At 39.3% G+C, this 17,030-nt stretch overlaps 2 protein-coding genes across 4 annotated transcripts in view; one reads left to right on the top strand and one right to left on the bottom strand.

Annotated features, from left to right (window-relative positions):
• The window catches only part of emid1 (EMI domain containing 1), a 208,621-nt gene extending 206,102 nt beyond the window's left edge, over positions 1-2,519 (top strand). For all 3 annotated transcript variants that reach the window (XM_062051352.1, XM_062051354.1, XM_062051353.1), the window contains one exon: positions 1,575-2,519. In XM_062051352.1, coding sequence (XP_061907336.1) covers positions 1,575-1,708 — 134 coding nt within the window. In that variant the 3' untranslated portion in view covers positions 1,709-2,519. The remainder of the gene's footprint in view (positions 1-1,574) is intronic.
• rhbdd3 (rhomboid domain containing 3) lies at positions 460-12,674 on the bottom strand. The gene is made up of 5 exons (XM_062051359.1): positions 12,296-12,674; positions 11,838-12,221; positions 6,581-6,707; positions 6,281-6,514; positions 460-6,193 (listed from the first exon to the last, which is right to left on the bottom strand). The coding sequence occupies exons 1-5, from the start codon at positions 12,447-12,449 to the stop codon at positions 6,025-6,027; spliced, it is 1,068 nt and encodes a 355-aa protein (XP_061907343.1). The 5' UTR covers positions 12,450-12,674; the 3' UTR covers positions 460-6,024.
• Between the last annotated feature and the right edge of the window lie 4,356 nt (positions 12,675-17,030).

The raw sequence follows: 17,030 nt of genomic DNA on the forward strand, positions 1-17,030 counted from the left end.
ATTCTACATTCTTAGCTGTCCCACACTAGCCGTTTTTTCATTGTTTTTTTACAATTTAGACTGCACAAAAAAGAGAAAAACATATGTGTTCTTGTCTCACATTGTGAAAAATAGGAAAATGAAAGGATAAATTCCAAAGAAATCCCCCAAATTTCTGACGATATTTTACGCCAGCTCTGGTGCAGTGTGGTGAATTTGAAATCTGGTTAACAAAACTGCTACGTTGCTAATCTAGTTTACAGTGCATCCAGAAAGTATTTGAAGCGCTTCACTTTTCCCACATTTTGTTATGTTACAGCCTTATTCCAAGATGGAATAAATACATTTTTGTCCTCAAAATTCTACACACAATACCCTATAATAACAAATGTGAAAACATTTTTTTGTCATTATGGGGTATTGTGTGTAGAATTTTGAGGGCAATATTTAATTTATTCCATTTTAGAATAAGGCTATAACAAAACAAAATGTGGAAAAAGTGAAGCGCTGGGAATCTTTGAACGCCACACGATTCGATTCTTTTGAGTAACGATTCGATTCAGAATTGATTCTCAATTCAAAATCAATACTTTTTTAATAACATTGGGTGCCAGTCCTATGATTAACTACATTCCTCCAAAAAATAGATAACAGCTTTGATAAATGTATATATTACTTAAAAGTAAATTGGTTTTGTTCTACCCAAACATTTAATAAAGTCAAATAAGGCAAGAGAAGTTTCCAACACAAATCTTTTCTAAAGTAAATGTGTCCAGCAGATATGGGCATCTACATTAACAATATGATTTTCCTGAGTGGCTGCAAAAGACAAATACAAAAATAAAAAATATGTAATAAATGTGTTTGTTTTTTGAAAAATCGTTTTGTTTTTTTAACCAAATAAGAATTGTTACAAGTAAGAATCATGGTTCATTCGAAAATCGATTTTTATTTTTTTTTACACTCCTATAGTGTATACTGTAAGTATAATGGGCCTGCAGTCCAAATTCTGAATACCCAGATCAGATTGCATTGGGACGGCAAATCGGATTTGACCAATACAATTCATTTCTAACATACACATAAAGTGCGGCCAGGAGACAAGCTATGAAATGAAGATAAATTAATACAATTTACCAAAATAGATTTTGAGTTGAAAATGTAGGTCAGAGCTTCAGATAGTGTTTAGCATCCACTCTGCATCCATTGCACTGGTCACCCGGGGTGTTGAGTTTTTTCTTGCTTGGATTTGGGATCAGATCCGAGGATGTTGTTGTGGTTTGTGAAGCCCTTTTTGATTTTGGCTGTATAAATAAACTTGATGATTGATAGGACTGCAGAGAAGGCCTTACTGGCCCACTACTAGTTTAAATACAAGTGTTAGGTTAGTACTGGACATGAGTTTTGTTGTAGCCCCACTTGCCAAACATGCACACTTCACAGCAGCAAGGAGATCTGGTAGAGCTGCTTGAATGTACAACAATCGGTGTTGAATCAACTTAAAAACCTTGTGAGATTAAGACGACAGCTTGCACGTGGGCATGCACAGTGCTGGGCAGGGAGGCCCTGTTCCAACTGCTGTCTTTCTTCAACAGAACCTGATCTAGGATCTGGGGATGGACCATTTGGCACAGCCTCCCCTAGTTTCTACAGAGATAAGCGAGCAGGTGCGCTCCCATACCGACTTGCTTCTCCTCTGTCCTCCGACACCAAGGTTGGAGGGAAGTAGCCCTCCGATCACCCTGAGGACCGCAGGCTGGGTTGGCTTCCCTCTCTATTAGTCGCATCAACACTCGATGGCCCTGCTGGGCGGGGGGGCTTTACTGTCAGATTTAGGTTGGGGGACACCTCAGGGAAACTCCAGTAGTTTGACTCCCCCCGTCACCATAACCACTCCCATTCTTCACCCACGAAGGTCTGAATCACCTGTGGTGCTCCTAAGGCCTCACGTCTGGGCAAAAAGGGTCATTTAGACTAATCAATCTGTGGACATGAAAGACTTTAGCTTGTATTCTTTGTTTCAGTGTAACCGCAATGCCACAAGATGTCATTATTTAAGTATATTGAGCATGTACAATGTGCAACGACACGAAAACACCTCCAGTATTAATTTTTGTTATACGTCTCTTAAATGGTTCAGCTCAGTGTTTCGTAGCGCACTCAAAAAGAGGAAGTCATCACTATTTTCAGATATGTGTTGTTCAATGAAAATGCACACCGAACAAGTAATTCAATATACTACAAGTTGTTGCATATCAACTGTGTATTTTTATTTTTTCCTGGAAAAAAATGAACACACACTCAGAGGAAATAGGAAAACTGGAACCACTGTTATGTTTGTACTGTCCTGATAACAAAGACGTGTTCCTTTTTTTATGCTATATCAAACATATTGTGTCAGTATTTAAATTTTTCAATGGTAGTTTATTTTGTATGCTGTCGTGTAACCATTTCATACTTTGATGATTATTTTTCCTGTAAATGTGTTAGTGTTAAGATAATCCTGTGTCGATGATCGCTGTAATAAAAATTATGTTCTCTGTTGTTTTTTTAAAAAATGCCACTTCATTTTGGATCCCGACACAATCATATATCAATACAATCAATCGTAAAATCCTCAGACATTGACTTTGAAATAGAGAGTTATAGTAAGTGATTAATTGAGTGACTGTCAAGAGTTCTGTAGATTGTGTGGAACTGATTATAAAATAAGCCCAAAAAGTAAGGAAATTGATGTTTGGTTGATTATGTCTTTGTTGTAACAATGCTTCTTGGCATTAAATGTTATACCATTAAGAAGCCTCCTTATTTAAGTGGTGCCACATTTGTGGGATGAGCTTTAGAGCTGAGCATGTGGATTGTGCCTATGAAAAAATAGCCAATTCTTCTCTACCAATGCCAAACATTTGATGTTATTTTGAGCGTGTGGTTCATCATTGGAAGCAATTTAAATGCAAAGATTTTGCAACCAATGGAAATCCCATATCTCAACAATGTGTGTGTCGTATCCTCCATGATGCCAACACTAGCCCACCACAGAGCAGGATTTATTATATAATACTGCAAGAATTTTCCAGAAGATGGAATGCCCTGCCAACAATGCTGACTTCAACCTTGTTAAACACTTATGTGCGACCGCCATAACCAACTACGTTGTCATACTTACGACAAAAGCTGGTTAAATAATGGGGTGGTGAGGCTCAGATGGTAGGAACTTGGGGGTTCCTGGTTCCAATCCAGCCACCGCCATCCTAGTCCATGCCATTGAGTTATTGGGCAAGACACTTCACCCACCTTGCCCCAAGTGCCACCCTGACTGCTGTGAATGTAGCTTAGATGTAGATAATGAATTTCTCAATGGAAAGCACTTTGGAGAAAAAGCGCTATGTTAATATTAAAAAAGGAAGACAAAAACAGTCCATCCCACAGCAGTGTGTGACCAACATGGGAAGGGAGTGCCAAGCTGTTCCATGTTTTTTCTTCCTGCTACTTTGGATTCTTTTTCTTTCATGAATAGATTGTTAAGCTGTCAAAATGACTTAGTTTTTCACACTTCAATCGTCCAATTCACCAAATAAGACTCATTGGCAAAATATGGAGTTTGGCATTGGCAAAGGAAATTTGGAAGATTTTTCATTGGCGTAATCCAAATACTCAGGTGTACTTTGCATCCTAAAAATGCATGTTTCTTACAGATGAGGCACTACTTAAAGGCCTACTGAAACCCACTACTACCGACCACGCAGTCTGATAGTTTATAAATCAATGATGAAATCTTAACATTGCAACACATGCCAATACGGCCGGGTTAGATTAGTAAAGTGCAATTTGAAATTTCCCGCGAAATATTCTGCTGAAAACGTCTCGGTATGATGACGTTTGCGCGTGACGTCACGGATTGTGCGGACATATTGGGACACCATTGTGGCCAGCTATTAAGTCGTCTGTTTTCATCGCAAAATTCCACAGTATTCTGGACATCTGTGTTGGTGAATCTTTTGCAATTTGTTTAATGAAAAATTAAGACAGCAAAGAAGAAAGCTGTAGGTGGGATCTGTGTTTTAGCGGCTGGCTACAGCAACACAACCAGGAGGACTTTGAGTTGGATAGCAGACGCGCTACCGTGAGTACAGCTTTGGCTTCCAAACATTTGATCGCTTGCCCGTACGTGCGTGCCGCTATGTGCATGTCACGTACGTAACTTTGGGGAAATATATGTGCTGTATGAACTTTACGGAGGTGAACGGTACTTTGGGCTGTGGGATTGAGTGTGTTGTGCGGGTGCTTGATTTGTATTGGTGGGTTATATGGACGGGAGGGGAGAGGTGTTTGTTATGCGGATTAATTTGTGGCATATTAAATATAAGCCTGGTTGTGTTGTGGCTAATAGAGTATATACTGTATATGTCTTGTGTTTATTTACTGTTTTAGTCATTTCCAGCTGAATATCAGGTCCCACCCGCCTCTCACAGCATCTTCCCTATCTGAATCGCTTCCACTGCCCTCTAATCCTTCACTCTCACTTTCCTCATCCACAAATCTTTCATCCTCGCTCAAATTAATGGGGTAATCGTCGCTTTCTCGGTCCGAATCGCTCTTGCTGCTGCTGGCCATGATTGTAAACAATGTGCAGATGTGAGGCGCTCCCCAACCTGTGACGTCACGCTACTTCCGGCAAGGCTTTTTTATCAGCGACCAAAAGTTGCAAACTTTATCGTCAATGTTCTCTACTAAATCCTTTCAGCAAAAATATGGCAATATCGCGAAATGATCAAGTATGACACATAGAATGGACCTGTTATCCCCGTTTAAATAAGAAAATTTCATTTCAGTAGGCCTTTAAAGGGCCCCATTAATGCAAACAACTTTGGCACTTATTTCATAGTTCTGGACCTAAAAATTTAATAGTTATGGACCCAAACTAGTGACTTTAGGCTTGTTTTTAACGGGTTTTAACACATTTTGGAACGCTCACTTTCAGCTCCAAAATGTGGGCGGGCTTGCATCAGCCTGCCTACATCACCTGGAGGCAATTTAAACTTGTGTATAGTGTGTGTTTTGGTAACATCCTAATCCGGAATCATGTTATTTTCACGCAGAATTGAAAAGGAATGATCAAATATGTCTAGCAGATGTATTGTTGCAGGCTGTAACAATACAACTAAAGAAGGGGTCAGCCTGCATACATTTCCAAATGATGAAAATAGGAAAGTATGGACCTCTCCTGTCAAATTGACTGGCACAAAAATGGGACGGACCAAGCGAGAGGAGTGTAATTTGCAGCGGTCTTTCTAATGATTCGGACTTCGAAGAAGGGTTTTGGTCGGTGTTTGGTTGGAAAAATCGTAAAAGATTCAAGCCAAATGTGCTCCTGATTTTCGCCATTTCGAGCGGAGAAAGACTAAATAAGAGCGTGTGGAATAACGAAAAAAGAAGAGCGGATTCATTGATCAAAAACAAGAAAAAAAGAAGGTAAGCCGTGGATGGTAAGTAATATATTTTGCATCCTCTTCTGATGTTTTATCAAGATGCTTGAGGAAATGCTGAAAGAGCATGAAGACAACACAAGCTATGGTGTCTATGGGAGCAGGGAAGTCCGGAATCGGCGATCATTTTATGTTCCCTTTTTAATCATAAGTACAAGTAATCATGGACCAGGACCACAAAAACCTGCAATTAGGAGATTTAAATAATAGTTTTTATGCATTTATCCACACTGTCTATGCGGGGAAATGGGCTCCAGTTCTGTAGATGGCGTCATATCAAGAGGGGGCACCATATTGAGTTTGGTGATGGAATGGGGTCGTTCCAAGTACAGTTGGTTCTCTACTGATTAAAAATAATGAATGAATGTTTCTAAATAACACAATTGCAGAAAAATGCAGTGCAATATTATGCTGCAACCAGGAGAGGCTTCTTACACAGTTGTGAAAAAAACCTGTAGCCAATTGTTGCAGCTCAGCAAAAACCCAAACAACAGTCTGTAGTTTGTCCTAAAAAGGCCAAGCCTGTTTCAGATTGTTAGATAATGTCACCATAAGATACCTAAGGGTTTTTAGGTGGCGCTGCCGTCCTTCCCTTTGTTACCACTACAGCCTGCTCGCCAACTCGATCATCTATGAGCAGGGAGATGGCACCATCCAGCTGTTTCGACGCTGCAAGCGCCACTACAGCTTTTTCTGTGGGGAAGCCCATCTTCTCAAGCTGTTGTAGCCTAGAGGAATCATTATAGACAATGACAATTATTCCATAAATCATTCTATACAGACGATAAGGTGAGGGGATTTCTGTCGCTACTAACCTCAGAGCCGAAACAGAAGATTTTGTCATTTCCACTTTTACGTTCACATGCTCTGGTGCATCCTGTAAGGAGGCAATAATTCCAGCCCTCAGCATCTGTTCCTCCAACACCTCTGCTTCAGAAAGGGCAATAAGCTCCTGAGGCTCCTCCCACTGGTGGTGGTTCAAAATGAAGGGGTCCCTCATAGAAGGTGATGTTGTCTGATCATCATAAACCGCAGAATGTGATCTGGACCTGTGAAAATGTTACAAGTTAACGATAAAGATGTGTATGGCTGTTTAATGGATACATTTCTCATACATCTGTTGTGTTCTGTAGGTTGGCAATGTGGGTCTGGATGTAGTAAGAATGTATGCTGAAGCGGGGATGAAGCTCAGGACATTGGCTTCCACCAACTCCTGGAGCATCCCGATGAAGGTCTGACTGTCTGAAATGTTCATTCAGGAGGAGGAATAGACAAGTGCATAGAGAGAGGTGGTTTCCTGTCCTTTTTGCAAACACTTAACTTTCTGGAATTCTCTCACTAGGATTTTAACTTTAACTCAATTTCCTCAAGACCAGTGTTTCTTAACCGTAGGGTCAAAAATATCTGTTTCTTAGCTGTGGTATGTATGGGCAGAGGCACTCGCACTTTTCCACCACCTGTGGCAAAAATGACAATATCAAACCAGAGTCGTGTATGAAGAGAGGATAGCAAACTAAACAGGCGCCATGTCTGCTACCAAGGATGTGTGTGGCAGTATTATGCTCTGGGCCTGTTTTGCTGCCAATGGAACTGGTGCTTTATAGAGAGTAAATGGGACAATGAAAAAGGAAGATTACCTCCAAATTCTTCAGGACAACCTAAAATCTTTAGCCCGGAGGTTTGGTCTTGGGCGCAGTTGGGTGTTCCAACAGGACAATGACCCCAAACACACGTCAAAAGTGGTAAAAGAAATGGTTAAATCAGGCTAGAATTAAGGTTTTAGAATGGCCTTCCCAAAGTCCTGACTTAAATGTGTGGACAATGCTGAAGAAACAAGTCCATGTCAGAAAACCTATAAAAGTAGCTGAACTGCACACATTTTGTCAAGAGTGGTCAAAAATTCAACTAGAAGCTTGTGGATGGCTACCAAAAGTGCCTTATTGCAGTGAAACTTGCCAAGGGACATGTAACCAAATATTAAGATTGCTGTATGTATACTTTTGACACAGCAGATTTGGTCACATTTTCAGTAGACCCATAATAAATTCATAAAAGAACCAAACTTTATGAATGTTTTTGTGACCAACAAGTATGTGCTCCAATCACTCTTATCACAAAAAAATAAGAGTTGTAGAAATTATTGGAAACTCAAGACAGCCATGACATTATGTTCTTTACAAGTGTATGTAAACTTTTGAACACGACTGTAAGTATACAGTATATGCATGCTTTGGAACCCCTGCCTCGAAAGAAAATAATGTTTGCCTTGGTGCCCTAAAATATGAGCCCTACTTTAAGGCAACACTTGCTTTGACCTTAAAAAGTAAAAATTTGAGGCCTGATCTGTAATAAACAAACAGAAGAAGTCTCGAGCTAAAGTAATAAAAAAGTTTGAGAAACGCAAAAATGATGATTGAAGTGGTGAAGCTTTATTTTCCTTTGCACTTTAACTGTATTGACGGTTTAGTTAGGAAACATATTCATTGTCATTTTGGTTAATTTATTTTAGCACAACATAACTGTATGAAAACAAAAAATGTCAGTTACTTATGAGTCCCTTCTTATGCAACATATTTGGGTAGTATTTATTTTTCTAATCAGCCTGACCGAAGCCTAAGGTGTATGTGTTAAATAAATAATATTTTTTGTGATTAACACATGGTTTCATATCATTTGACAAACTTGTAAACGGTAAGTAGGTTAAATATTACTATTGAATCAAGAGTAAAATTACTCATTCAGTGGTAATATTTGAGTTGGCTCCTCTGGAGTGGAAAAAGTTGGGCCCTGAGGTCAAAAAGGTTAAGAACCCATAGCACTAGACCAGTGTTTTTCAACCTTTTTTGAGCGGAGGCACATTTTTTGCGTTGAAAAAATCCGGAGGCACACCACCAGCAGAAATCATTAAAAAACAAAACTCAGTTGACAGTAAAAAGTCGTCACAATTTTTGGATATGACTTTAAACCATAACCAAGCATGCATCAATATAGCTCTTGTCTCAAAGTAGGTGCACTGTCACATCATGCCGTGACTTATTTGGAGTTTTTTGCTGTTTTCCTGTGTGTAGTGTTTTACTTCTTGTTTGCGCTGCTATTTTGCTGGCTTTTTCTATTTTTTTGGTATTTTCCTGTAGCAGTTTCATGTCTTCCTTTCAGCGATATTTACCACATCTACTTTGTTTTAGCAATCCAGAATATTTCAGTTGTTTTTCTTTTTCTTTGTGGGGACATTGTTGATTGTCATGTCATGTTCGGATGTACATTGTGGACGCCGTCTTTGCTCCACAGTAAGTCTTTGCCGTCATCCAGCATACTGTTTTTGTTTACTTTGTAGCCAGTTCAGTTTCTAGTTTTGTTCCTTAAGCTTCAATGCCTTTTCTAAGGGGTACTCAACTTTTGTTTATTTTTGGTTTTAGCATTAGATACCTTTTCATCTGCATACTGCCTCCCACTGTCGTCTGCATATTGGGATCACGACATACCGTGTTCCGACATCTATAAAGCAATTAGCTACTTGCTGCCACCTACTGATATGGAAGAGTATAACATTGTTACTCTGCCAAGCTCTAGACAGCACCGACACTCAACAACGGCACTTTATTTGCAGACTATAATTAGTTGTTTGCAAATAATATTTTTACCCCAAATAGGTGAAATTAGATAATCTCCCACGGCACACCAGATTGTATCTCACGGCACAATAGTGTGCCGCGGCACAGTGGTTGAAAAACACTGCTCTAGACAACACATAGCAATACCTCTAACAGAAATCTAAATTTAGTGGAGAAGGGCACAAAAGTGGCAAAAATAGTTATTCAACACAAGAAATGGCAAATATTACTGATGGTTAGAGGAAAGTATCAGGGATGGGAATAACCGATTTCTGTCATTTGTCAAATTCATGGTTGATCAATCAAAGACAAATGAAAAAATGTGGTTTGTGGTCAAAAGAAGAACATGATTGGACGTTTAGTTAAATTAATATAGACCTCCAACTGTGGAAAAACATTCCGTGGCAAAACATACAGTGATATCTCCACTTAAAAGTACCCCAACTTAAGAGTGTTTTGGGACAGGAGCTGTCTCTCGGATAATTGTTGTTTTAAGTTGCATTAAAAAAATGTATAGTTACAAACATCCCTGTCTTTAGTTGTCTGAGAAAATGTCACAGTGAACCCCGTTAGTTCTGACCAAAACATCTGGTCTTACTTGCTAGCAATAGCTTATAGCTAGAGATGGACATAAATATGTTCTTCAACCATAGGAAGGAAGACGGTGAGTGTTAAGGACAAAGCTGAGAAGATGCTAGTGATATTAATTGAATTAAAAAAGGAAATCATCAAAAACATGACTGGTGTGTAGCCGACTTGGAGAAGCAATTTGAGCGCATCACTGCTGGTCTGCAAGGTACTGAAGCAGAATGAGTCAAACGTCAGCCAAGAATGTTAAAATATTATGTAAATGGTATACATTTATTATGAACATACAGAAAAGCTGCTGATGGTGTGTTTGACGGAGAAGTAAATGCTGTATATTATTAAATTACTTCAAAAAATTACTGTAGTTGTAAGTAATACATTATATTGAATTGTATACATACAATATGTTGTATCTAAAATTTAAATATTTTTTTATTTTTTAAAGTTCTGTTACACAATAAAATTTGGCTGTTTTGGAGGGGGAAACACCAATTAAATTGATTTGAATTCATTGTCAATGGGAGATTTTCTTGAGATACAAGTGTTTTGAGTTAAGAACACAGTCACAACCAATTAAGCTCGTAAATTGAGGTTCCAAAGTAATTGAATTTAAATTGTAGGAAAATGGCCATCCCATCTGGCCAGTCTCAAGACTGGGATGAGGTGGCGACTTGTCCAGGGTGTACCGCCCTCCGCGACTCCAAAAGGGACAAGCGGTAGAAAATGGATGGATGGCCATCCCAAGAACTTTATCTTGGACAAAGTGGTTTGAGCTGGAATTTACACAATCCTTGTGTTAAAGTTAAAGTTACATTGATAGCCACACACACTAGAGCTGTGTCCTAATTCAGGGTCTGCATCCTTCGAAGGGCGAATTTGAAGGCGGCTTACGTCACAACTAGGGATGTCCGATAATATCGGCCGATAAATGCTTTAAAATGTAATATCGGAAATTATCAGTATCAAAATTATCAGTATCAAAATTATCGGTATCGGTTTCAAAAAGTAAAATGTATGACTTTTTAAAAGGCCGCTGTGTACACGGACGTAGGGAGAAATACAGAGCGCCAATAAATCTAAAAAGCACTGCCTTTGCATGCCGGCCCAATCACATAATATCTACGGCTTTTACACACACACAAGTGAATGCAAGGCATACTTGATCAACAGCCATACAGGTCACACTGAGGGTAGCCGTATAAACAACTTCAACAGTGTTACAAATATGCGCCACACTGTGAACCCACACCAAACAAGAATGACAAACACATTTCGGGAGAACATCCGCACCGTAACACAACATAAACACAACAGAACAAATACCCAGAACCCCTTGAAGCACTAACTCTTCCGGGACGCTACAATATACACCCCCGCTACCACCAAACTTGTTGTGACTTCAATAATAAATACGGCAGAGCCATGTTGGCATTTTTTTCCATAACTTGAGTTGATTTATTTTGGAAAAACCTTGTTACATTGTTTAATGCAGCCAGCGGGGCATCACAACAAAATTAGGCATAATAATGTGTTAATTCCATGACTGTATATATCGGTATCGGTTGATATCGGAATCGGTAATTTAGAGTTGGACAATATCAGAATATCGGATATCGGCAAAAAAGCCATTATCGGACATCTCTAGTCACAACGCTGCGCGAAAGCTGTCCTAATTCATTCAAATTCGAAGGCTCCTCCAAATGCAGCTGACGTAAATGCGTCCTCCTTTTCCCTGTATTTGGAGGATGCACCGCGACTATCCTTAGTGGCCTCCCATATCCCAAGATGCTTTGCGCGACTTTGTTCAACCCGGATCATTTTGACGATGGCGGCAAATACAAGCAGCGGCACCAACAGCGAATACACTTTCAAATGTAAGTATCCTCTGCAGGCTAGACTGTCCCATTTAACAACGGGTGACGCATCCTTCGGAGGTGCCTCTGAAGGTCCAGCCTTCTCCTGGGTCCTCCGAAGGATGCAGACCCTGAATTAGGACACAGCTAAGGTGTGGTAAAATTACTCTCTGCATTTGACCCATCCCCTTGTTCCACCCCCTGGGAGGTGAGGGGAGCAGTGAGCAGCAGCTGTGGCCGCGCACTGGAATCATTTTGGTGATTTAACCCCCAATTCCAACCCTTGATGCTGAGTGCCAGTATTAATTAGGAAAGGATACAATTATGACCAATGCATATTGCGCAGAAGTTGAGCAGGGCCGGTGTTCCGGGGAGTATAATCTGAAAAAGCAACAGGAGCAACCAGGGCAGAATCCAAACAGGCAACCACCTCTGTAATCGCCTCCTTGTCATGTGATGACACTGGGCTGTAAACAATGCCAACTGGATGGCAGCATAGCCACAGACCAGGCTGGCCTCAAAGCTAAAGACGAAGAGGACCAGGGTGTAAACAAAAGGCAATATGGTCATTGTCAAGGTGGACAGTGCGAGGAAGGCGACTGTTCCCCAGCGACGCTCCTGCCATGGTCCAAAGAACAGCAGGAGAGCCACACTGACCACCAGGGAAGGCACATCATCATGACTCAGAGCATACAAGAACACATCTAGTAGAAAAAGGGCGGGAAAAATATTAACGTCTATAAAACAGTCAAACAATGCAATAAAGAAAATTATATACCTCTGAAACGTGGGAAGTCTCCACCTGGACCTAAACTGAGACTTGCTTGGATGCCGCCAACATATAATAACAACATAAGCCCTACCAGTAGGGTTGTTCCAAGAAAGAATACTGGACGTTCTGATTCCAACCATGACCATACACGATACCGCATGACCCAATATCGGCTTTACTTTCGTTATTTACTTGTCATTTTTGTTGCTAGTATGGAGTACGCATGACTATAGTCGTTTGTCATGGTCGCTTTCCACCCAAGTGGCAACTACTAAATATAATTTGGGAGCTGAAATAACCAGTTTATCTTGCTGAGTATTGACAAGTATTTTGTTTACTTCCCCATGACGTCAGTTACATCTTCTTCATTGACAGTGGACGCGGGGGTTGCTAGTGCCATCTATTGGACAACCTGAGAATCGCTGCTGCTTTGTAAACGGGTGTCTATTGTTTTAAAAAATGTACTCTAGTCGCCGCTAAAGCTTTATTTATTTACGCCATTGTATGCTTTTTTTCAGTTCAGTTTCAGTTTATTTCGAACATGCATACGATACAATGTATAATGCATCACACAAGTGCAGATGTTTCATTACAGCACGTCCCGAAATGGAGTAGGAAGAAGCAGAGTTTATTTAATCCTCCCCCTTTTCATACCATAGCAATTTTATCCCATTTCTTTGTTCTCTGTAATAGAACAGTGAACAATTAAATAATAAATAAATAATATACCATAGTAAGCAAAAAAATATTAAATAAGTAAATAATCTTTGTCTCAATAAAAAAAAGAAAAAAATAGGGTTCAAGATGTTCATCATAATTCTTGTTCTGTGTATTTTGTGAACACTTGTAGTTTGATCAGTCTCTTAAACTGAATCATATTGGTGCTTTTTTTGATTTATTTGGTTAATCCATTCCATAATTTAATTCCACATACTGATATACTAAAGGTTTTAAGTGTTTTACAAGCATACAAATGTTTTAAATTAGATTTTCCTCTAAGGTTATATTTCTCCTCTTTTTTTGAGAAAAATGGTTGTACATTCTTGGGTAGCAGATTATAGTTTGCTTTATACATAATTTTAGCTGTTTGCAAATGCACTAAATTGTTAAATTTCAATAATTGTGATTTAATAAAGGGTTTTTATGTTCTTTATATCCAACATTATGTATTATTCTAATTTATCTTTTTTGTAACACCGTTAGTGACTGAAGCGCACATTTGTAGTTGTTTCCCCATTTTCTGCACAATATCTCAGATATGGTAACACTAGCGAGCAGTAAAGAATATGAAGAGATTTTTGGTCTAGAACATGTTTTGCTTTATTCATTATTGACGTCTTTCTTGCTACTTTATGTTGTATATTTTTTACATGAGGTTTCCAATTCATTTTATCACCTATTATTACACACAAAAATTTGTTTTCTTTTATCCTTTCAATATTTACTCCGTCTATCTGTATTTGTGTTTGACTTTCTCTTCTACTGTTACCAAATAGCATTATTTTAGTCTTACTGAGATTCTTTTTTTTTTTGTCCTGTCCAGCTTCTCAGGCAAATCATATTGTTGATGTAGATGCCCATATCGGCTGTACAAATTTACTTTACAAAAGAGAAGTGTGGGATACTTTTCTTGTTGCCTTATTTGTATTTGACTTTATTAAATGGATTTATATTATTATTTGGTGCAGCCGGGCCGGAGCAGGAGGGCATAGAAAGAGAAAAAAAGGAAGACAGAGGGGGAAATTGTGGGGACAAGAGGGGGATAAGACAGAGACAACAGTAAACACAACAATAACAATAATAATAACAACAACAATAGAACAACATCAGCAAATAGGATATGTACAAAGAAGCAGTTAGTGAAATAAATAATAATACAGAAATGACAATGAACATTATTACACTACAAATTGAGCAATACAAATACCAATAGATATAGCACTATTGCTAATGAGTATTAACAATAATTTACCTCTATTATCAACAATACAGTTGTTCAAATGCAACAATACATATATGTAATGATAACTTGAAATACGAAAGAAAGCAGATAAATGGAGGGGAAGAAAGAGAAGCCAACTATATTAACCTTGTAGATTGTTATAGTAACAATAGGTTAAGCTTTGTCAGTGTGCCGTGTGTTACCCAGTTTCCCCTAGGGCAACAACGTTAATATGTTTGATGAAAAGTGATTATATGCATGAGTGTATGTATGCATATGTACTTGCAGGGGCGTCACTAGCTCTTAAGGACAGGGGGGGCTTAGCCCCCAGAGATGCAGGATGCGAGCGAACGTAGCGCACGAGCACAAAACTTCACAAACGGCTAACAAAGACTTAGAAATGATTCATTGTTATTATTATTATTTCAGTCGGTTTAGTTTCAATCTGTGTTCAGTACAACAGCAAACATGGGTTTGCATAGTGACATTTTGTTTACAGCATCAACAAGAAACAATTACTTGCATGATCTTTCAAGATACACTGAAACACAATGAAAGTTGTGGCATTAGCCTCTATGTTATTAAAGGCCTACTGAAATGAAATTTTCTTATTTAAACGGGGATAGCAGATCCATTCTATGTGTCATACTTGATCATTTCGCGATATTGCCATATTTTTGCTGAAAGGATTTAGTAGAGAACATCGACGATAAAGTTCGCAACTTTTGGTCGCTGATAAAAAAAGCCTTGCCTGTACCGGAAGTAGCGTGACGTCACAGGTTGAAGGGCTCCTCACATTTGCACATTGTTTACACCAGCAGCGAGAGCGATTCGGACCGAGAAAGCAACGATTACCCCATTCATTTGAGCCAGGATGAAAGATTCGTGGATGAGGAAAGTTAGAGTAAAGGATTAGAGTGCAGTGCAGGACGTATCTTTTTTTGCTCTGACCGTAACTTAGGTACAAGGGCTCATTGGATTCCACACTCTCTCCTTTTTCTATTGTGGATCACAGATTTTTTTTATTTTAAACCACCTCGGATACTATATCCCCTTGAAAATGAGTGTCGAGAACGCGAAATGGACTTTCACAGTGACTTTTATCTCCACGACAATACATCGGCGAAGCACTTTAGCTACGGAGCTAATATGATAGCATCGTGCTTAACTGCATATAGAAACAGAAGAAAAAATCCCCTGACTGGAAGGATAGACAGAAGATCAACAATACTACCAAACCCTGGACCTGTAACCACACGGTCAATGCTGTGCCGCCTGGCGAAGCCTAGCAATGCTGTTGCTAACGACGCCATTGAAGCTAACTTAGCTATGGGACCTCGACAGAGCTATGCTAAAAACATTAGCTCTCCACCTTTCGCCAACCCTCATCTGCTCATCAACACCCGTGCTCACCTGCGTTACAGCGATCAACGACGCGACGAAGGACTTCACCACGATGACCGGTGCGGTCGGCGGCCCGCAGACGGAGGAAGTCAACCCAGACAGGTGAGGACAGCGGCGCGGCGGCGGACGGCGTTGTAGCTTTCGACGACACCCCGGCCGCCATCAGAGTTGGCAAGAAACATATATTTCCCCAAAGTTACGTAGGTGACATGCACATAGCGACACGCATATACGGGCAAGCGATCAAATGTTTGGAAGCCAAAGCTGTACTCACGGTTGCGCGTCTGCTATCCAACTCAAAGTCCTCCTGGTTGTGTTGCTGTAGTCCGCCACTAATACACCGATCCCACCTACAGCTTTCTTCTTTGCAGTCTCCATTGTTAATTGAACAAATTGCAAAAGATTCACCAACACAGCTGTCCAGAATACTGTGGAATTATGTGGTGAAAACAGACGACTTAAGCTGGCCACCGTGCTATTCCAAAATGTCTGCTTCAACCCGTGACGTCACGCGCAAACGTCATCATACCGAAACGTTTTCAGCCGGAAGTTTCCCGGGAAATTTAAAATTGCACTTTATAAGTTAACCCGGCCGTATTGGCATGTGTTGCAATGTTAAGATTTCATCATTGATATATAAACTATCAGACTGCGTGGTCGGTAGTAGTGGGTTTCAGTAGTCCTTTAATTCACAACATAGAGGCTAATGCCACAACTTTCGCTCACAATACAATAATTGTTTGTTCCCAAATATTTTGAAGTTGCACATATGACATTTTGGGCACATATGTGACTAAAATGGTTGTAAATTCAAGCCCTGGAAATATTACTTAATTACTTGAATAATATCTGGATCGGGATAATTTGGCTTGTATATAATATATTTATATATATATTATGGCAAGCCGTTTAGGAAATTAAATATATATGGAAGTCTGAATAGAAATGAGAAACATTTACATATACTGTAAATAAGAAAGTCTTAGTGTGCTGATCTGAAAAAGAGCCAAAGCTGTCAAAGAGCTTAGGGACCATCTTCAAAGTGCAATGCTGAAACAAATAATGCAAACAATAAAATGTAACTTCCAGGGCTTGAGATTAATGTAGTCCCGTCGTCCTGGGGACGGTAAAAAAAATGCACGAGACGAAATTAAATGCTCCCCGGGACGATGGCTTTTAACCATTTTTTTTCTTTTTCTTTTTATGTATTTATTCATTTTACATTTTATATTAAATGTCTTGGTTTTTCCACCCTCTGAAAATCCTATGAAATGTTTAACAAGCCATCCTATAATAATACAACAGCTATTAATGTAACAATACAATAAAACAAATATATTTAATGATGTTGTTTTCATTATTTTAACAATAGGCTAATGTATATTACTTTATATA

This window comes from Entelurus aequoreus, linkage group LG06 (assembly GCF_033978785.1).
Source record: "Entelurus aequoreus isolate RoL-2023_Sb linkage group LG06, RoL_Eaeq_v1.1, whole genome shotgun sequence".
In the NCBI taxonomy this organism is placed as follows: domain Eukaryota; kingdom Metazoa; phylum Chordata; class Actinopteri; order Syngnathiformes; family Syngnathidae; genus Entelurus; species Entelurus aequoreus.